The 22,909-nt window shown below is 38.3% G+C and overlaps 1 protein-coding gene across 4 annotated transcripts in view; it reads right to left on the bottom strand.

Moving 5' to 3' along the window:
* CXXC4 (CXXC finger protein 4) overlaps nt 1-21,142 on the bottom strand; it is a 31,216-nt gene extending 10,074 nt beyond the window's left edge. The window contains exons 1-4 of one of the 4 annotated variants that reach the window (XM_027543922.1): nt 20,656-21,142; nt 19,969-20,044; nt 16,168-17,513; nt 15,406-15,491 (exon numbers count right to left, since the gene is read on the bottom strand). In XM_027543922.1, coding sequence (XP_027399723.1) covers nt 15,429-15,491; nt 16,168-17,256 — 1,152 coding nt within the window. In that variant the 5' untranslated portion in view covers nt 17,257-17,513; nt 19,969-20,044; nt 20,656-21,142 and the 3' untranslated portion in view covers nt 15,406-15,428. Of the gene's footprint in view, nt 1-15,405; nt 15,492-16,167; nt 17,514-19,968; nt 20,045-20,167; nt 20,210-20,655 lie in introns of those variants that run through there. The other 3 variants (XM_027543921.1, XM_027543925.1, XM_027543923.1) reach the window with 3 other exon arrangements.
* Nucleotides 21,143-22,909: the final 1,767 nt, after the last annotated feature.

The following is a 22,909-nucleotide window of genomic DNA, read 5'->3' as shown; positions in this document are numbered from 1 at the left end:
ATATATTAGTATGTATACAATTTTGAGACTGGTATGTATCTCCAAACAATTTGTTGCTAAAGAGGAAGGGAGAAGGTAAGCAGAGATGCTTCTTTTAAAAATTATTTCTCCCTTGTATTAAAATCTTTGAGGTTGAACCCTAAAAATGATTAGTTGGGAAATCACCTAAAATGTTTGAGAAAATTTAGGAAAACTACAGGTGCATTAATTTTAATAAATCTTCAAGGCATTCACCAGAAACTCAAGGTGAGGCTTCTCTGTTTTATTTCAGGGTTAAAAAAGGTAACAAAACTCTTCAGCGTCACACAGGCCATGCAAAAAGACTGGATGTATATCCAGCCTCCTACCCAATCTTCACTGGGATCATTGGAAAATTCCTTATGGCCTGGGCTGAATTTTTTTCAGCCAGGACAGGGTAGTAAACTGTTCTCACAGGTAAAATACTGGGTTTAACTATGGGTTCTGATGAAGTCTGTCCTAATTTGCGGCCATAATGAGGTCATCTTTATGAGAAGATTTCTATTTTAAATGACTGGGGGACTCAGCACAGCAATGTGGGCGATTAAGCACCCTGACCAGCTCCCATCGGGTTATATAAATTCAAGAGTCCCAGTTGTGGAGTCACACAGTTGATGAGATTACAGTGACTTTCTGGATCTCAGTGATGCTTGCAGGAAATCGTTATCCCTTATCGGGAGTAACAGAGAAGCCAGATTCCCCAGGAAGAGAAGGGAGCAGGGAGGTAACAAATAGAATTGAGTTGATCAGCAGCCTTCAAGGCTCACACAGGTGCCAACACTGACAAACAGCAGCCTTGCTCCCAGGAGGCCTGGGGAGAAACCTGCAGCCCCTAGTTCTCCTTCTAGGACTGCTGTGAAGTATGTCAGGGGAATTCATCCCTACACGCGCCACACCAGGACGACCTTCAGGTTTAAAGGAAAGATGGTAACGATGACCCTATATGCGAGACAGCAAAAGAGACATAGATGTAAAAAATAGTCTTTTTTGGACTCTGTGGGAGAAGGCGAGAGTGGGATAATTTGAGAGGGTAGCGCTGAATCGTGTATATTATCATATGTGAAGCGGATCGCCGGTCCAGGTTTGATGCATGAGACAGGGTGCTCAGGGCTGGTGCACTGGGATGACCCTGAGGGATGAGATGGGGAGGGACGTGGGAGGGGGGTTCAGTATGGGGAACACATGTGCGCCCGTGGTTGATTCAGGTCAATGTATGGCAAAAACCACTACAATATTGTAAAGTAATTAGCCTCCAATTAAAATAAATGAATTAATTTAAAAAAAAAAAGAAGAAAAGATGCTCCTCACTGATCATCAGGGAAATTAAAAAAAAAAAGGAATGCCTTCTGTTCTCCTCCTAAGTAACTTTAAAAAGCAAATTGTTGAATAACATAACTGTGTAATCCATGCCTAAGTACATTTTACATTTACTTCTTTTAAAAAACTGAATACAAAAAATTATCAATGTCTTTGGCAAAAATGTATTTCAGTTTGATTCTCATTAAATCAGCAATGAAAAAACTATTAAATGACCTAAAAACCAACAGACATCCCCAAATCTGCTACCTTAAGAATTTGAGCATAATTTTCTCTTCTGGTGCTTGCGAGGCAGTCACATGAACTGTTGTGTCTTTAGGTTGGGCACACATCTATGTACAAGCAAGCGTGTGAGGTCGCTTCAGGTGTGTCTGACTCTGTGTGGCCCTATGGACTGTAGCTCTCCAGGCTCCTCTGTCCATGGGATTCTTCAGGCAGGAATACTGAAATGGGTTGCCATGCCCTCCTCGAGGGGATCTTCCCCACCCAGGGATTGAACTTTTGTCTCTGGCATCTACCTGCATTAGCAGGTGGGTTCTTTACCACTAGCGCCACTTGGGAAGCCCCACACATCTACATATTCTTGTTTAAAATATGTTCACTCTAATAAAAACTCATCTCCTAAAAGCTGAAATTGAGTATCTGTATCTTCATACATATGAGTTTATACGGGATTGGCTATTCATGTCTAGCCAGATACGTATGTAAAATTTGTTGCAGTATTCAGGACACCAAACAAAACTAATCATTTTTAATAAAGCTAGACACATGTTTTCAAAGACCATATAAAAGACAACCTGATGTTGAAATTTGCTTCAGAATGCATGAAAGTTATAAACTGAGATATAATTAAGACATTAGCAAATTCCATAACTAAAGTTAAATATATCCTTCCAATATGTATTCATGTAGTTTCTAATCCAAAGACTCAGTGGTTCACCCAGGCCTTCAAAACTCTGCTGTTAAACAGGATGGCTTTAATACAATACATTCTAAGCTGAAGTCAGTATTTTGGGGTACCATTACTCTTATATTCATCAAAAATGTCCTATTTCCCCATTTATTATTAATTGAAGAAGCATAAATCATCCAATCATTTTCTGATCCCCATATAATAATGGGAAGTATGCTTTTTCCACCCAAAAACAAAGCAATCTCGAACTGCAGTTAGCCAACACAGCCTCTTCTAAACTCTTTTGAAGTGTTGTTTTCACTGTGAGAAGCCCCACTATAAGTTTATTAAACTTCTGAGCATCTAAGTCCTTGAAACCGGAACCTCTTACTGCATTCAATTTGTCTCTTTGCAATAGAACTTGAAAACCTTAATGAATCACTGAAATTTTGCAATAGGAAACACATAAATAAATATGATAAAGAATACTAAGGCTCATGGTTTGCCTTTAGATATTTGATTATATTTTGTTTTGGCTTCATATGAAACAAACTTTGGAGTAATATGGATGAACAAAAGGAAAAATCCTGATGGTAAAAAAAAAAAAAGAAAAAACACTACTTTTTCTGATTTGATTCACAGAGAATGCTAAAATATCAAATTATATAGGTTCTTAATTTTTGTGCTGACAAAATTTCAAAACCTAACTGGAGAAATGGAAAATTATTTTATATAAACATATATATATATATATGTTTTATATGTACAATATTGTGAATGTCAAAACACACACACATGTATGTGATTACAAATTTGCATTATTAGTAAATATGGCCTAAAATTATATGTAGTAAATGTTGAGACTTTCAAACATTTTAGGCAAAACTATTATTCTATATCCTATTTATAAATAGTATATTTTAAACATCATAATCCAATAACTATAAGAATTATTAGCAAGCACAAGTATAGCATAGGTCAGTAAGTTTGAGAGAACAAGTAATTTATGATAAATGATAAGCTCACAGTCCAGTAATTCACTGTTACTGTAATAAAAGCAACTTTATATCTTAATAATAATACCAATTTTTCAATAATAATTCCAATGTTTTAGGATATATGGATTAATATAAGTACACAATGTTTCCATTTTTTAAAGCACATCTTCCTTACTTTCTCTTTTTCTCCTGTTATAAAATGTATGTGATATCTATCAGATTAATTTTTCTTATAATTCAGATTGACTTATAACTGTATAAATCTTTGGTATACTCACACCTTATCTTGGCCATGATCCAGATATAAATTAAAAACACCTATCACATGCCACTAACTGGAGTATTAGACCCCTCTTTAAAAGGGAGAAAAGAACCAAATAAGTAACTGCATAACTTTTATGACCCAAATTTTTGGAGGTCTTAATCATGATTATAAGGAGCATTCCAAATTTCTGGTTTCCAAATTGACATCTGTGGCTAGGATTTCTCTGATTAATGGTGGAACCCAGAGATGGCTTTTTCATTAGCATTGATTCTGTGTAGTCTATTGCTCCTGCTACTCCCTATGCCTGGCAAATGTGAGGGCTCTTCCTTTTCCTTCCTTCTACAAGACCACCACACCCTCCCCATCACCACTGCAATGGCATGACTTTAAACTTAGCTAACTTTTGTAAATGGAAAGATGAGATTGTATACTAGGTTGGAAAAGTGCTAAATCAAATCAACCTGGTAGTTAAACCAGTAAGAAAGACAACTAACTGTCCAAAGGGAGATGTGTGTATGGGAAAAGAGTGGGTTGGTAGGAAGAATAGTAACAGTTTGACACCAAGATTCAAACTGGCCTGCTGCTGCTGCTGCTGCTAAGTCGCTTCAGTCGTGTCCGACTCTGTGTGACCCCATAGATGGCAGCCCACCAGGCTCCCCCATCCCTGGGATTCTCCAGGCAAGAACACTGGAATGGGTTGCCATTTCCTTTTCCAATGCATAAAAGTGAAAAGTGAAAGTGAAGTCGCTCAGTCGTGCCCGACTCTAGTGACCCCATGGACTGCAGCCTACCAGGCTCCTCCATCCATGGGATTTTCCAGGCAAAAGCACTGGAGTGGGGTGCCACTGCCTTCTCCTCAAACTGGCCTACAAGTGGCCAAAAATGCACCCATTTTTGGTCCTAGTATCTAACGTAACTACTTCAGGCAAGTGTCTTGATTAAAGCTGTAAAGGATCATATTTCAATTACTTTTGATAAAAACACTTCAAATCACATCCTTCCAATAATAAGTAAATTATTGTATTACACATAGGTAGTTTAGTGATTAAAATATACTTGGATTTATAAAAATAAAATATAATAGCATGATATCAGGATAAGCAGAAAGATGCAACATTTTAAAAAATCCAAAAATATAAAAGAAGTTTGTTTTTTTTTTTTGAAAATGTGGAAAATTTTATTAACATTCAGTTTTAAAAGCTTTACGCCTGTGGTAGAAAAAAAAAGAAGTTTTTGAAAATTTATTTTAGATACTATTTTTCACTTACGTATAGGAGGAAGTATGAAAGGAAATGAAAACAAAATTGATATTTAAAAAGTGAAAATTAGGTTAATAAAATCAATATTGTCAAGAATGACACATCTTTATGAAAAATATATATCCAAATAGATATGGTTCTATAATAAATGAATCTGAATATACATATGAATATATGAATTCATATATATGGCAAAGCCACAAGTTAAATGATTCTATCTGCCCTCAAAATCACTCTACTGATTACTGTTGACTACAACAATATGTTTAGGTGAGATCACTGCTAATTAATTATTGAAAAACCACCAATATTCTCTTCATGATCAAGTTGTTGGGAAATTTTTAAAAATTCTGTTTTTCTTTTTAAAGCAGACAGTGAACTGTCTCCTCATACTGAAAAGAAGAAATATTCTTGTGAAATGTGAAGAAACGGGAGGTCACTTAAAAAATTAAGAGGTGATTTTTAAAATTCAAAAGTTATGATTTGGACAGCCTCTAACTTACATTCAAGTAAAATACAACAGTTATACTTAATCTCTATAAAGAATTCAAATTATAGTTCCTTTCTGTGATTATTATAGATCTTGGAATTTGAGAAATATTATTTTTTTCTATATTACATAAAATCCAAAAAGAAGTTTAATAGAAATTTTCGCTTAGACTAAGTTCTGTAGTGTTTTGAATGCAGCCACTTAAGTTCACTTGGTTCAGAATCTTCTATGACAAAAACCCAACTCCTGAGATAGACCCAGCCTAGAAATCAAAGCAGGTTTTATGTCCATTAACTACTTGGAGGAATTTAGGGAAAATGCCAAACATTTCATAGTCATTAGACATTATCATAATAAAAAAAATGTACTTGGTTAAAACTGTACTTCTGAGAATCACATGTTGCTTTTGGAGTTTTTCTTTAAAAAAAAGTTTTTTTAATAACTGCAGTGGACATTACATCAGATATTTAAATTTCACAGTCATTTTGATTTTTTGGTTTCTTTCCTTAATTTTCTTTTTCAATAATAAAATTAAAAGGTATATAGTCAACAATTATAATTTAATCAATTTATTACATGTTACCTCTTTGGAAATGCATTTTAGTTAGTCATCTCCATCATTAAGAGGACACACACTCTTAAGCATCCTCTCCTAACAGGGTACCAGCACATCTTGTGCTGAGCAAGTCCTTAAAAGTCAAATTTCTCCTCAGGGGTTTTCCATGTACTACTTCTTTTTCTATGTATATCACGTATGCTCCACCTTCATGCACACACAGTCACAATTGCATAGTTAACTAACTAGCAGAGTAAATTAACAAGCCTAACATTTTTCAGGCATAGGATTCATAAGACATAATTAATATTCTTTCATCAATTTTCTGGAGTCTTTTCTATATGCGCAATTCTGTATTTTCCAGGAAGTTCTCTGAATTACCACTTAAAAATTACCCTGCCAATTTGAACAGTCAGTTGTTTATAGATGCTGAATGGCCTCTATATCCCTAAACTCCTTCATCAATTTGAGCATTAGTTTTCCCATCCTGTCATTTCAGTGTTTCCAATTGCAGACTTGAACAAGTAACTCTTAAAGAGGAATTAGAAGAAAAAAAAAATCTAGTCAGTTTACAGGAAACTATTTTTTCCACTAAGGTAAATGAAATGATGCTGAGTGTTAGCCAAACTCGTGGCATCTTTCAAAAAAGTTTGAGGCATTAACCATTTCTACTCATTTCTTATTTAAACCAGACTCAAGAAGATGACCTTGAACATGACAGTCCTTTCTGCCAGAATGCTCCTTTCTTAGTTCCCTTTAAACTATAACACTACAGTCTGCCTGCCTCCCTCCCTTCCTTCTTTTCTTCCTTCCTTTACTTCTTCCTTTCAATGTGGCCCTTTCCCTTATTCAGCTCATACAAAGGTTTCCAGCACTCTATAAAATACACTTGAAATAACAAGTCATACTGTAGATTCTCACTGTGTTCAAATATTCAAGGCCAGTATTTCTTTTCTTTTCTTATTCCTTGAAAAATTCTGGAGTAGTAATAGAAGACAATACTACACCACATGACCACATGAGGCAGCTAAGTAGAAATCACAACTGCACTGTTTCTTATCTAGATCTGGGAAGAACTAAGCCAAGGATGGAGCAAGGAATTCAAGGCTTTTAAATAGGTGTGAGATTGCATTCAGAGTTTTCTAAAAGTACAATCATATCTTTGAAATGTGTCCATTTTGTGGCCTGAGAATAAAGAATGTAATTAGGAAGCTAAGTGTCTTGGATGAAAGAGTAAGGTGTAGAGTTATGGAGTTACATGGGTATTTTAAGAAGGTAATTAGAAACAAAGAAAAGTTTGAGTTTTTTAAGCCAAGGTGTATATATGTGTATGTGTTTCACAGCTCTTGCTTACAAATCTTAGAAAATAATAGTTCCTCAGTTCAGTTCAGTCACTCAGTCACGTCTGACTCTGTGACCCCATGGACTGTAGCACGCCAGGCTTCCCTGCCCATCACCAATTCCCAGAGCTTGCTCAAATTCATGTCCATCGAGTTGGTGATGCCATCCAACAATCTCATCCTACCTAAAGATACTCTGAATGGAACTTATCAAGGGTTTACCATATGTTAAGCATACACCATGAATTTATAAATCTACCTCATATGTACAGACCTGCCTGAGAGAAGACACGCTACTTACAGAAACACATTTAAATTTTACTCTTTATCTTGTTAACATCATTCCATTTACAAATATAATTTCTTTCTTCACTACATATCTGTTCAGTAGACTTGTTGCTGTCACTAAACTAGTGTTTTTCAAACTTTTTTGACTGCAACCAAGTTAGAAATACATTTCACACAGCAGCCTAGAACATGCACACACATTTATGTGTACATACATAATTAAAACCGAAGCTTAACAATATGTGCTCTTACTACATGTGATGCACTCATATATTTTCTCCTCCACTCTAATCTATTCTACTTTCTAAAAATCCTGGCCATAAGCCAACACATTGGTCTCATATACCACCAATGTGCTATCTACAAGTTCATGCCATACAAATAACATATACATGTGAAGAGCATCACATGAGGAAAACTGAAAACCACTCCACATCATAACACATTTAACAATAGATAGATAGCAGCCTTATATAGAAGATCCAATATTTATAGCCTTTGGAATTTTAAAGGCTGGTGTTCTCCATTTTGCTTTTCAGGAGTGAAAATTAGAGCATACAACATATTTAGGGTTTGTTAGAAGATTCCACATCTCACTTCGCATCCATCTATGTAGAATTGAGAATTTTATCTCTTACTTGTTTTTGACTCCATTAAAACCAACCTTGATCTCATTTAACCTATAAATAAGATATTTACCATAGAGAAGTCTTCCCCCAGCACAGTTATTTTTCTGCCACTGATTCACTGTCACTCATAAATCATCATTTCCACACAATTAAACTTATAGAGCTACTATTCTTTAAAAAATTCATTTCATCTCCTTTCACTCTGTAAAGTTTTGGAGACAATGTATCTTCTCTGGAATTTGCCAGATTTGCTGAACCATACAGAAATGCCCATGACTCTTCCTGATAAAGTAATTTATCCCTTTCTTCTCTTATCCTTCTTGATCTCTATCCTTTTGATACAATTAATCATTCAGACGTTTTTGGTTTGGTTTGCTTTGGTTCTGTGTTTTTTTTAAGTCCTTGAGCAAGAAACAGCACTTTCAGCCCAGTTTCCCCTATAGTTTGACACTTTTGTTCACTTGCTCCAGAAGGTCCTCTGAAACATTAATTTAGATGAAAATGACACCCAAATAGGATCCCATTTTCCACCCATCTTGATGTCTTCTTTCACTTACACTCTGAAATTATTCTACCAAATGTTTCAAAGGCATAAGTAAATACAATAACATCATCTAAAACACAATCTGTTTTTCCTTGTCTCTGAGTCAGCTGCCACTCCACTGAACTTGAGACTTAGCTCTGACTTCCAAACCAAATGTACTAAGTCAAGTATGAAAACATTATCTTCCCCTCTTTATAGTTTCCATTCTCCGTGAAACTTCTATAACTGCTGAAGCAAAGCAGACATCCATATCCTGTCTTTACAAAACTCCTTCTAATACTGCATTGCAGCCTGCTTGCATATTCCTTTCTCCCTTGTTTTTAAAGCTTTCTTGGATAGTATTTCAAATATTTTAGGACTTAACATTATTTTTTCCCAGAAAACCACTAGGCTTTTCTATTATTGCTCACTTTTTTCATTTCATAAATGCTCTCTTCTTAATAAGAGAAAAAGCTCTACATAGTTCATTTTTTAATCTCAAAATATTTATCTACCTGTTTAATTTCCTACACTCACACACATACATACACACACACCCCTATCTTCTGAACAAGAGTAACTCTACAATTTTTCAGTATTTGTTAAATACAATCTCCAATCAGAATTTGTGATAAGCATTTAACCATTTCTTACACTGATTTTCCTAAACTCACTAATGCACATTTAGAACAACTCCCTGTGTCTGCCCAAATAAAGAAAGTAACAGCTAAACAAAGGTACTGAGTTGGTAAAGTGAAACACACTCACACACACACACACAATCTTATTAAAAGATATAGAAATTAATGGCAGTAGTGTACCTTTGGTGAGAAAGGAGGAAGAGCACTAAATTGTCTAAATTGGCTCACCATGGTGACAAAGGTCCCTAGGTAACCTGTGCAGATTTCCCAGGCTTTTGACAATACAGGTACAAGAACAAGGGAAACTTGTCCATCAGGTTTATCCCCTTCCAAGTGAAATCAAGCCAGAGCTCTGGTGAACTGCATGATTAAAACAATATTCAGAAAACTCAAAATCACAAAATAATCTATCTAGGCTTTAATTCCTGATAACTACAAATAACTTGCTGGTGTACGGAATTATCTGTAAATATAATCATCTTCTCTACTTTTTATTGATGACTTTAAATTAGGAATGAGAAATCATATAGCATCTTTCAGGATGCAGAGAATATGAACCTACATACAGTATCAAAGAGTTGTAATGAAGGTTGATATTGTTATGTCCATTTCACAGTTGAGGAAATGTTCAGAGAAGTTATGCTGATGTAGCTAACATTGTTCCACTGGTAAGTTACCTGAAGCTAGTAGCTCCTGCCACCACCTATCATCTAAATTTGGGCCACGTGGCCCAAATACAAATTTAATTATAAAAGAAATGAAAAGCCAAGAAACTAGTAGTATATTTTCTAAATAGAATTTACATTTGGTTTTATATCAGCCAAAGAAATTTATCTTTAGTCATTAGTTCTCTGAAAAAGCAGTTGTTTGCTTTGCCACTTTCTTTTGAATAAGAAACATACCATGAAATAAAGAGGTTAAATATCAAAAAACAGAAACAGAGATTTCACAGGCTCACTCTCATATCTGGCTTTGGATGCTCATGTTCTTGAAATAAATTAAGAGAAACCCCTAAAGTTTCACAGAGGAAAAAATATTTTTCCTAATGTTTTAGAGTAGAAGTTAACAAGCCTGCTGGGATCCTTTTAGCCCCTGCAGAGCTAAGTCTTCAACATTATTAAATGGCTGTCGCATCTGAAGTATGGTGCAACATAACTCAATAAACAACAGAAAACATATGATGCCGGATGGAGGCAGGCTTTTCGATTACCCTGCAGAATAATTCAATTTCAGTACAGGTGTTTGCATGTGATGGAACAAGATGTGACTGAGGGATAAAACCACCCGTGTGTCCCTCCTCCAATAATTTGAAACTGCTAAGGATAACAGCATAAATGCTCAATGAAAAAAGTATGTTAAGAATGAACAGAAGCACTCTAGGACAAATAAAGAAATTAAATTATATATGCACAAAATCCTCACAACTTATACCAATCCCACCAAAAAAGTACTTTCTTAAAAACAAGTTTTGTTTAAAAAAAAAACACAAACTTTTTCTAGAGTGCTCTACTTTCCCAGCCAAGATCATCTGATATTTTAATCAGTGACTAAAAAATCACACTTACAAAATGACTTTACCATTACTTTGGGTTCATTATTACTTTTTAGAGACTAATCTAAAAATAAGAGGAAAACTAAAAGAGAAGTAGTCCTTTCTCCAACTTGCATATTTACATGGGCCTTTCAATAAATCCTGAATTTAACCTATTGATTTAAGTAGTGATTTTTATATGATGAATGAATTTATTTTAAAATTTTGTATAATTTGAATAAAAATAAACATAAGAAACTGAGCATATCCATGCTTGTGAAATGTTTGGATAGCAGGACATTTTGTTGCGTTTCTCCAAAGCAAAAATAAAAACTGAATTGTTTTCTAGTAAAAGTAAACTAATACAAGAACCAATCTGACCAACTCAGATTGAATAGTAAGTTCTAGGAGCACCAACCACTTCAGAAGAGATTTTTTAAAGCCACACTATAACCTATTCCTGGGGAAAACTCCAATAATGTTTTATGTTTATATCCAGAAGGAATATTCTACCAGCATCTTCTCAGTCACCCTGACATAGATCTTCAATCTCCAACTGCGTACTCTAGAGCAAATACGGATGAAACGCCCGTCACTTCTGACACACCTTTCAATTTTCAGTCTTACAGACTATTTTATAAATTGTCCTGTATTTGTCAATCTGTAAGTCTGAACTGTGCCAAAATCTTAACTATTCACCCAGAAAAACAGTTGACTAATAAAAATATGCAACAATGCTTCAGTAATCAATTAATTAAAAAGTTTAAAAATCAAGTAATTTTTATCTACTTCATCACTGGATACAATTTCCATTCTTGTTTAAAATATCCAAATATTTTTATATGATTAAAGTCTAAAGTTTGTTTTTGTTCTTATCGGCTTCTGATTTTTTTAAAAATTTTGCTTGGTGCTGACTGAATTTCAAACAAACATTCTTATAGGATAATTTACAAATGCTTTTAATTTTTTTCATTTTACTATTCCTAATTGCCATCCAAAAGATTGCTTAGAATTTACATGATGTTTGGATAGGAAAGGGAATTATTTTCATTTAGGAATTATTTAAAAATGTGTGATTCTTTTAAAAACAACTTTGACTACCTTGTATTAAATCTAGTGATGGAAAGAGAATCTTATTGGACTTGTATAATACTTTGCTGCCTTGGCTACAAATCTATTTTCTGACTTCAGCCAAAGCTGAACTTTTCTGTGCTTTTTTCTTAACATTTATGAAATTCTGGATCTTTTCTCTATGTTGTTTCTATACTACATTCCAGTGTTAATATATTATCATTTTGTTTGAATTTATTGAAAAATTTCTTCTTTCAATAGTTATATATTTACATTTTCCAATCAAAAAAATTTTTGTTTTTATACTGGCATGGTTCTGACTCTTCAATCTGAAAACCCATTTTTGAATTATGATATAAAATGATAAACCACTATGTATCACAATTTAAGATATGAAACATTCATATTTTACCTCTAGTTTTTTTTTGGTCATCAACTTCAAGAACTTATCCGACATGTTTAATTGGTGACCAGTTTCACTATTTAACCATACAGATTCTGAATCTGAGTGACACAACTATTTTATGTGTGTGTCTACAGGCCTGGTGTGTTGCGGTTCATGGGTTCCACCAGACCCCTGAGGAGCTTGACCTGACTTGTGGAAAATAATTTAGGGCCTGTCCATTCAGCAGATAATTGAAAATAGAGAAAAGAAAAGAGAGGGAAAAAAGACCGTCTTGCTCCTGACTTTCCAGCTTCTCAGCCTCTTCACTCTAACATGCCTCTTCTAAGTCCCTTGTCCAGCTCAGGGAAAGCATCAGTGGCGGTGGCCTTGGCGCTGTGTACCCAGCAGCCAGGAATGGGGGCAGGGAACACTCCTGAGGCACTGCTGACTAATGTAATTCCATAAATCAGCTAATGGGAGAGAAACCAGATCTGTGTGGTCTCTAATGCTGTCCCACAGAGATCAATCATGTCACCTGAACAATGTTCAGGGACTAAGAGAGGCTGGGGTGGCCCATGGGATGACTTTCTCCCTTGAGTAAGATTAGGTTGAGAGATTTTTTAAAGTTAGATCTTAGTATAAGAAATGTAACTGCTGTGAATACGAAAACTAAAGGAATACCTTTGTATGAGACTACTTTTGTATGAGACGAAGGTCTATCATAGAACTTATCATGATATATGATAAGTTTTTAAAAATATTTGAGAACTTAATATTAACCATTTAGGATACAAGTTATTAAGATAAGTTTTGTCACACAAGGGCATACAGCATGACTGCTTTGAATAATCAGTGATAATTTTTTAGTACAGCAATCGATTGAATGAATAGTGTTATATACAACTATACAGTACACAATAACACCAAAAAGCTAAATTTACGTTATGTGCATTTTTATCATATGAAATACTATAAAGCAGTGATTTTGTAAATAAATTTTTAAGGAATTAAGATGCCCTTCACCTGAGACTTATCAGGAAAATGTGGAAATAAGTAAAGCAATTTTAAAAGGAATGCCAGAGGGGAGGCTTTAAAAAATGTGGGCAAGAGGCCCAACACACCCATGTGAGTCTATCTTAATTTCAGTTTACTCACCCTGAAAATCTGATTATGCCTCCAGTCCTTGGCATGAGAATAAGTCAAAGGAAAGAAGAGCACGTGGGACTTGAAGTGATAAATACTAGTATCAGCAATGACTATAGTCCAGATATGAATTTAAAGCCAATAAATATTAGCTACTGAACTTACGCCTGAAATCCACAGGTAATATCCATAATGAATCTCCAAATTACTATCCTCAGCTCCGGAGTCTATCTGACATCTAAAACATCTCCACAGATGATGATAAGTTACAAAAACCAAATTAGAGAGGGAGGCAGGTCAGCAGGGGGACTTTGCACCATCCTGCAACCACTGTTTCAGCTCTGGTTCAGTCCTGTAAACCCTGCCACTCTGACATGCGTCCAGCTGGTTTCCTACAACCATAACTGTGTGGTTACACATGTGCTTGAGGCAATCATGCTGCCTTTCCTTTTAAAAGTGACCTAGATAGAATCTTAGCCAATTAATTTTTTTTTTTTTGCTTTCTTTCTGCCAAATTGCATTCCACTAATCATCTTAGCCTTGAACCAAGAACAATTCTCTGGTAGGAAAGGGTATGTAGGGAAGAGAACATCTTCAGAGAGCTCCACAAAGAGAGAAATATGTTTCCCCTCTCATCTACATCCCACTTTCTGAAGATCAATAGATCTTTTTCCATGGGAATTTTTAAAAAGAAGAAAAGGTAATACTATGGAATTTTGTGATAAAAAAAAAAGCTAAAGAACATAAAGATCACAAGAAGTTTTGGGGAAAGCTATCAAAAGGAAGAAAAAAGAAACTTATGAAGTTTGTTTAGACTAATAAACCAGCATAGAAACTTGTGCAGAAAACCTACTGGTATTCACATTAAACTTGTTCAGAGAGGTTGCTTCCTAAATAAATCAGAATTATTCAGTGGTCCTGCCTACTACATACAATAAATTGGAATGCAGGCAGTACATAGGTCTAGCTAAAGATGAAGTCCACTTAACCACAGCAAATCTATAATTCTAGATTCTATAATTCTAGATGCTATAGTTCAAGGGTAAAAAAATTAAAGCCAGGTAGTGCTCATCGACTAAGCATTAACAGAAGATTTAAGTATGAACTAAATTTTAATTTCCCATGGGCCTTGGAGACCTTAAGAAGTTATAATAAATTAATCCAGAGAAGATATTTCAAAGCTAAAAACAAATTTTTTCCACCTAAGAAAACACATGATCCATGCCTTTATGATTGCTACTATCTTTGCTTAAGAAGAGTTGCCAAAGGCAATGTAATAAACCACCCTAGAATAAAGTCAAACTTTCAGCAGACATGGGTTCTCTTATAAGGAGGAATAAATGCAATATTTTGATGGAATTGATCATAATCAATGATGATATCAACATAATATTTGTTTGAGGAGAATTACAAAGTGCTATTTGCTTTGATTTATATCAATAAAACTTTAAAAAATCTGTATCTTATTTACATCCAAACCTGCAAAGATCTTTAAGTCTCCTTTCAAAGGCCAGTCCTTCTTGGAGAAAACTCCTATGCAGGTTTCCCTCTGATGAGAACTTGTGAGAACCACTCTCAGCCTACAGTCCAGCCCATAGAATATTCCCTAATGCTAAATCCATCACCTATATATGAGCATTTAGCCATCTACTCTGTGCATTATATCAAGAGGCTAAATATGATTATCTGTCCATATTTCATTACTAAGTATATCACCAAAGCCATTTACTTCTGATTTTCCGTTTTCCCCCTTTTGTTGTGATCAGGTCACTGTATGAAATTTCCACCAAACACATCAATCTTTTTGTTTAACATAACCGAAAGCCTAATATAACAAGTACTTTAGTGATTATTTGTACATTGTTTTAAGCACACATAGGAAAAGAAACTGTCATTGACCATATAGTGTATCAACCAAAACAGTGCTTGATGTATAGGACGATTTTGTGACCACATAGTGGTTACTTTGTTAAACACAGAACCCCAAGTTTATATTTTTTGTAACTGAGTTTTAGGAATCCTTAGTTTCTAAACTATGTAAATAAAATTACCATCTCACCTGCTACAAATTGTCATCTCTCCTTAAAAAAACTGCAAGTGGTGTTCAGTTTTCTCTACTATTTCCCCGTTCTGAAAAAATACCAACTATGCAGAAAATAAAATGGAAAACAGAAAAATTTTGTCATGGTAAGGAAAAAAAATTAGAAGAGTGTAGAAAATCAAAATCCCCTTTTGAATTCATGCATGTTAGTTTCAATGATCACTCTGTGTGTGTGTGTGTGTTCGTGTGTGTGTGTGTGTGTGTGTGTGTGAGAGAGAGAGTGTAAAAGGGAATGTAGGCTTGTGTGCCACAAACTGTGTCCTCAGTTACAACTGGGTCACTAATAGGTCTCTCTTGCCCAGTATAAGTATATAGAATGTGATGTATCCGACCCTTTGGGCAGAGATGCTTTTAAAAATAATAATAAGAGGGAAGGGGGCATTTTAAACCACCGAGGGTAATTTTTGACCATATTGAATGTGAAACTTCTGATTTTTCAAACCAATTACATTAGTTTTCTTCCTAGAGCTAAAAAAAAAAAAAAAGGAGGGGCGCCCTTCCGCATCTGGAGGGCGGTTCCAGGCGAAGTGCAGGTGGGGAGGGGGCGAGGAGAGGCCATGCCCTCCGCAAACCACCACCAACTGTATCTTACAACCTGAATGAAGCTTCAGGAAAAGGGGACTGCATCTTGAAGCCAGACAAGAAGCCCTGGAGGGGAGAGGAGAGGGGAGTGAGGAGGGAAGGGGGGAGACTGGGAAACAAGAAATCATCTCCTCTGACCTCTAGCGAAGTGCCAGGTTTTTTCTTTAGCTCTTCACATTTCCTAAATTTGCAGATCTGGTGTCCCGTTTTGCGGTTCCTGCAACTGCTGCAGACGCCACAGTTGATGAGCCTCTTGCAGGGCACGCAGACCCCACACCTTTTCCTCTTCTTCTTGGCCGGGTTGGCTCCGCCAGCTCCCCCTGAGGAGGACGAGGAGGAGGAGGAATGGTTCTGCGGGCAGTCTGCCAGGTTGGCAATTTGAAACGCACTGTCTGTGACGGCTGCTGAGGCTGCTGCGGGGGAGTGAAGGGCTGTCATGACGATGACCCCTGGAGGTAATGAGATGCCCCCTAAAGCCGGGATAGCGGAAAAAGTCCCCACGCGCTCGGGGAGATTCATTATCTCTGCTTCAGCAGCGCCGCATTTGAGCTTGTTCATGCATTCCCCCGCCAAAGGTCTGCAGTGTTCAGGGGATAAGGTGGAGAGGAAATTAGTATTTGCCATTTGCAACGATGGCTCTGGCGGGCAGCCAGCTTTCCCCAGCCTCTGGGAGTCGTTTCGGTGGTGCATGCTGGTCCTGCCGCCGCCACCGCCGCCGCCGCCACCACCACCACCGCCGCCGCCACCGCCACCGCCACCGCCACCGCCGGCGGGGAGGATCGCCGAGGAGGAGGCGGAGGAGGAGGCGGCGGCGGAGGAGGATTTCCTGCCGCCCCCACCGCCCCCGCCGCCGCCCCCGCCGCCGCCGCCACCTCCCCCGCCCCCGCCGCCGCCCCCGCCCCCGCCGCTGCCCCAGAGCACGGCGGTGGCGGCGGCGGCGGTGGCCGCGTTGTCGCAGTTCCAGGGGGACATGCCGATGCGCGCGGCGGCCGCGGCAGCAGCGGCGCTGCTGGGGAAGATGGGGGTGGTGATGCGCGCGATCTTGGCGGCCTGCGGGAAGGCGCCCCCGTTGGTCTTGTAGAAGGAGGTGGCAAAGGAGCGGTAGCGCTCCATCTCCGAGTTGTAATCCACAAGGCTGTTCAGGGACCCCTCGGGCAGGTGGCTTTCCTTGGGCAAGCCCGGGGCCTCCGGGCTCGGCCCGGGCTCCACGCAGACATTGGTGTTCATGGTGCAAGGGGGAAAGAAGGGGTGCAGGGTGGAAGTGGGGACCGTCTGGTCCGACACCTGGGTGGGGAAGGGGGGGAGGTGGGTGGGAGGGAAGGGGGTGATGGTGATGTTGGGGTGGGGGCCGAGGCGGGAGGAGAAAGTGGGTCCAGGTGGGGAGAGCAAGGTGAGGACTGCTTTATTCCTCTCTGGGGCGCATTTCCACAGACGGTGAATTCCCAGGCAGCGTCTTCCTTTGCATTATCCTCCAACTGTTACAACTAAAATAAAGAAAGTCATTCCAACGAGCTGCACGAGGAAAAAGATGAAAAAATAAACAGCCTCCCTCACTACCCCACCGCAGACACAGAAAGCTCCCACATTCTTCGTCAGGTCGTTTGCATAACAATCATCAAGACGTGACACCCCCCCCTCCTCATTCCCATCCTTCCCCCACGCTCCCAACCCCGATCCCTCCCTCCCCAGAGCACACCACGGCTCCTCCCCCCTATTCTTATAACCCTCCTGAGAAAATGTATTAATAGCCAGGATACCCAGGGTAGAGGAAAGACGGGGGTGACAAATGCCGAGGGAAAAGGGCAATTGGAGTGCTAAAGACATGCAAATCAGGGGTGGGAGGGCGATACTACCTAAGCAGAGGGCATTTAAACACTATGAAATGTGTGAACAAGTGCTGCCTGGGCATGCAAATGCTCTAAAGTAGAAAACAGCTATGGCCCTATGAGGAAAATGAACAGGAAATTAGCAAATGAAGTACTGAGAAAGTCTACAATACATCCGAGTATAAACTGTAAGCAAACACAATACAACTGAGAGCTAAGAGACTGCCCACATACAATCTGAACTAAAGAGGCAGGGAAAAAAGAACTACCAGCTGCCACAGTGTCCTTCTGTGTCTGCGGTCATTAGTTTGAATCCCAGCACAGCTGGCTCTGTTAGGGTCTTAATTCAATGGACCAAGGACAGGTCTCAATTGTACAAGCCATTTGGTGGTGGGGCATGGAGGGGGTAAGAGAGTGGTGTTCTACTTGTTTGAAAGAAAGAAAGAAAAGAAAGATGGACTAGATTTAAAAAAAAAATTTTTTTTAAATAATGCAAACCGTGTCCTAGGTTTCAAACCAAGTGCCTGTAGTCACTTTAAGAATATTCCCAATAATTCCTAATGGAGACTCCAGCCTCTTCCCAAGACAAGAGGAAAGCATGGACTTTGAGGCTCTCTCCAGTCACTGATTTTTACATTGAGTAAAAGTAGGAGGACATCATTTAAGGTGTTCCATGAAGAAATAGTCATTAAGATGATTTTTTTCTTTAGCTCTGTTTAAGAGGAAAGTTTAATATTAACTGGGTATTTGCATTCATCTCTTTGCTTACAGGGCATTATTATGCTTAGGCAGAGGTATTTTAGTTGTTTATTACAGGGGGAGAGGTGCATCAGAGCCTTTTGAGAAGTAAAGCAAAAATGTAAAGTGTATATTAACCTAAAAAACCAGTTTCTTTGTTTCCAGATTTTTTTTTGGTGGGGGGTGGGACAGATATCTTTTTGTGACATCTTCTGAAACCCACATACTGGTCTAGAATGTGGAGTTCAGGGAATATCAAATGGGGGCCCAGCAGTCTCAGTCTCAAATATTCAGTTCAAAATGGATATCAATTATAGCAATTATGCTTATAATTAGATTAATGAGCCATTTATGCCCAAACTCCAAGTGCAAAAACTTCAAGTCCTGATGAGAAGGCGCCCTAAAAAAAAGAGAGGTTTATGTAAACAAATCCCTATTAGGCAAAGTAAATCAAGATAAGGAACCTCACCCCAGGCTGGATTAGAAGCTAGCAGGCATCTTTCAATCACAGCAAGTCCCTAATCACTCAGGAACCACCTCTGTGGTTTCGCATTAGGGAAAACTGCTCCCTTCAGAGGTCTGAAGGCAATACAAAGGGTGCCCCCAAAATGCTCCTGGCTAAATATTCTTGATGCTGGGAAGGTGATGGGGGAAGACACAGCAAGGATATGCATATAGCTTCAGTTTCTGCGAATCACATTGTAACTGCAAGACCATAATAACTGCTACTCAGTAAAAACTAGTTATGCCAACCATGCATTAGCTACCAGCGCATTGAGTGGAGGGAAAAATTTCAACATTTTAGTCTTTTGACCTTGTTCCAAATAAAGAAATCATTTAATGTCCCTTTTTCGGAGTATTAGAGTGGTGTCTCCAAACAGAAGCTTTCCTTATTACCATCAGCCGCCCCCCCCCCTTCCTCCCTCAAGGTTTAATGCCACCAGAAACTGTAGAAAATGATTGTGCCCAGTATCCAGGTCATTATTGTTTAATCAATGCATCTCTGGAGCATGAAAAAGGTACCTAAGCCATAGCTATTGTTTGGATTTTCTTTAAAAAGCAAAATAAAACACACACAAATAACTATAGTCATATTCCAAAGCTAAATTAGACATCATACTTCATGATCCTGTTTTGCCTTTAAACAATGTGACTGTACATGCCTAATATTGTATGTCTGGTCTACCAGAGACACAGAGATCAAAGGTCATATTTAACATTCAGGAGGAGGGGCGGGTGCAGATTAATTAATAAATTAATACAGCGACGCCTTTCATCGCTGGAGTCCAGCATTAATAATCTACTTTTACAATCCCAACGGACAGCAAACATTTAAGAGCAAAAAGCCAGAGAAAGAGAAAGAACAATCACTTACCAGTCTCTTTTTATTTGGGGAGCCTTAGAATTTGCAGACGCTGCCAGTCTGCCTTTAATTAGTTGCACATCACCCCCTAACACAAAGAAACACAAATCCAGATGTGTCTTGGCAGCTCCCAATTACAACTTTAATACTTGTAAACAAACTGTTGGGGAGGGGGGGATAAATAAATATGCGGATCAAAAAAAATATATACCTGTAAATGGCTTTTTTTTTTTCTTGTTGAAGAGAGAAGGAGGAGGAGATGGTGTTAGTGGTGGGGGTGGAAGGAGGAGGAGGTGGAGGGGGGGAGAGGAAAGAGCCGAGTGTGAGTGTATGTGTGAGAGCGCGGGGCTGTTCTCGGTGGTCTCTCCTCTCCCAGCGCGTTGCTCTCCGTCCGTCTCCAGTCGCTGTGTGCGAGGGAGGGAGGGAGCCGGGGAGTCTCTCCTCTCTCTCCCTCTCTCTCTCCCCCTCTCTCTCCCTCTCTCTCCCCTCTCTCTCTCTCTCCTCTCAGTCTCTTCTCTCTCCTCTCTCCGTCTCCCCCCCCCCCTTCTCTCTCTCTGTTTGTGTGTGTGCCTGTGTGCGGCTGCTGGGGGAGGGGAGCGGGAGAGAAAGGCGAAGGAGGAGGTGGGAGGCTGGGGGCGGGGGCGGGGGCGGGGGTGGTCGGCGCCGAGGTGAGGAGGACGCAGGGACGCGGACACCTACTGATGATTGGCTGCAAATTACACGGGGAACAAGAGGCGCACGCGGGCCGGCGCTCCCCTTCACAAATCCTCTCCTCGCCGGAGGAGCCACGTTTCCCGGCTCGCCTGCTGCTCGCCCTTCCTCCTCGCGCCTGGCTCTCCGGCTCAGCCGCCCAGCACAGAGGGCTGTTGATTATTTTCTTTTACTCTCGGAGATAATTGTTTGGAAGGGTTGGAAAGAGGGCGTTTCCGCCACTCTCTCTCTCACTCTGCGTGTGTGGGGGGTATGTGTGTGTGTGCATGTGCGGGTGTGTGTGTAAATAAACTTGTCTGGGTTTTCTGGCTGGGTAGAGAAAGCAGTACAAGAAACAGAAAAGGTCGTGTTTGTTTGAAAAATACTCTTATTTCACACTCTGCCGCATGGCTTTTAAATAATACTACTGATGTACCCAAGAAGATTTTAAAAATCCTGATCATTTCAATCTTTAAGGGAAAACGGATCGGTGTTCTGGTTGTCCAGCTCTTCTAAATATTAGTATGCCAGAATGTTTAAAAAAAAAGAGTGAGCTTGACCGAGCTCAAAATCAATCTCTCTATCCCCTCATCCCCCACATTCTTTTCCAATGATTAAATCTGATTTGTAACTTATCCTATTTTTAATTCCAAACTTTACTTAAACAAAAACTACTTTTATAGCTACATTAATCTAGTATGACTTCTTGACACTTGGGGAAAATAGTTTAGTAATTGAAAGATAAATCTTTTTACCACAGGTCAAAAATAAATAAAACTCACTCATAAATGCAGCTATGAATTAACTTCTTCACTGCTGCCTTAAAGCACATGAGATATTCCTGGCTACATGCTATTGCACTACTGAAGTATGTTCATATTTATATGAAACATATAAAATATGAATCTTTTAGATAGTTTTAAAGAAAAATGGTTAATAACAAGGTACAAAAGTAGGAAAGAAAAAAGTTCAGATTATTTAAATTGATCTTATGAAGTTCTCTTTTAAAATTAAAACTGTACTCTAGAATACAATAATATAGTTTCAGAGAAAGACGAAAAGTATGATAATGAGCTGTTTCTTTTACAATAACAAAACGCTGGAAAGATATTTTAAAGCACTTTGTGTTTGAATTTTCAAGATTGACCTTGACCATATAAAGATTCTGCCAACTCTGGAAGACTGATTATTGATAAGTTGTTACCAACTGTGGTGTACATAAATGAAGGTGCTGTACCAAGAGTGGACAAATATTGAAATGGGGGCAGCTTGTTTTCTGACTCATTAACAAGTATGTTTTGTAATTTAAAAAGATAGAATAAATTTGGCTATAAAATCAATCAAACCAGTGACTTGGTATTTATAGACAAAATAACTAGATGGTTATTAGTAATTATTATTCAAGTTCATTGACATTTTTATACTTTTATTGATGCTTTGTGAAAGCAAAGAAGAGAATTTTGCATTTGATTTTTTTTTTGAACTGAACATCATGGTAAGTATATCAGCAAAATGTGGGCACTTTTTAATGAGTGCCTATACTCATTATACTGGAAAAATGATAGATTCTCAGACATCTCTTCAAAATATTTAAAATATCGATGTTTTGAAGTTTGTAAATAAACGATTTTTAAAATCAAAGACTCCATATATATGCATTAACATCCTATATTTGCATGTATATGGAATCTGGAACAATGGTATTAATGAACCTATTTGCAGGGAAGGAATGGAGACAAGACACAAGAATGGACTTTTGGACATGGTGGGAGAGCGGGATGAATGGAGAAAGTAGCATCAATATATATACAGTGTCATGTGTTTAAGATGGATAGGTGGTGAGAAGTTGCTGTATAGTACAGGGAGCCCAGTCTGGTGCTCTGTGATGACCTGGAGAGATGCGGGGTGGGAGGGAGGCTCCAGAGGCAGGGGATATATGTATAATTATGGCTGATTCCATTGTTGTATGGCAGAAACCAACACATTGTAAAAATTAAAAAAATCAAATAAAGATATCATGCTTTCTTATGCCAAACTTGCTTTCCTTTTCAGAATGCCTCAAGCTCTCTTTCAAAATGAAAACAAATGAGAGAAAATAAGCTCTAAATTCCAAAGAATTTTACTTTCTAGATTATAATGGGAAAACTCAGAACGCTTAGCCTTTATCATTAATTCAAGTGACTATTAATGACCCATCTGTGTCAGACAGTAGGGAGTAATTTGCAGTTTACTTTGTCCTTGAAATAACCCTGAGGTAGTTATT

This window comes from Bos indicus x Bos taurus, chromosome 6 (genome assembly GCF_003369695.1).
Source record: "Bos indicus x Bos taurus breed Angus x Brahman F1 hybrid chromosome 6, Bos_hybrid_MaternalHap_v2.0, whole genome shotgun sequence".
NCBI classification, from domain to species: Eukaryota; Metazoa; Chordata; class Mammalia; order Artiodactyla; family Bovidae; genus Bos; species Bos indicus x Bos taurus.
Note: the sequence above shows the minus strand (reverse complement) of the source record. Positions and strands in the feature narration are given on the sequence as shown.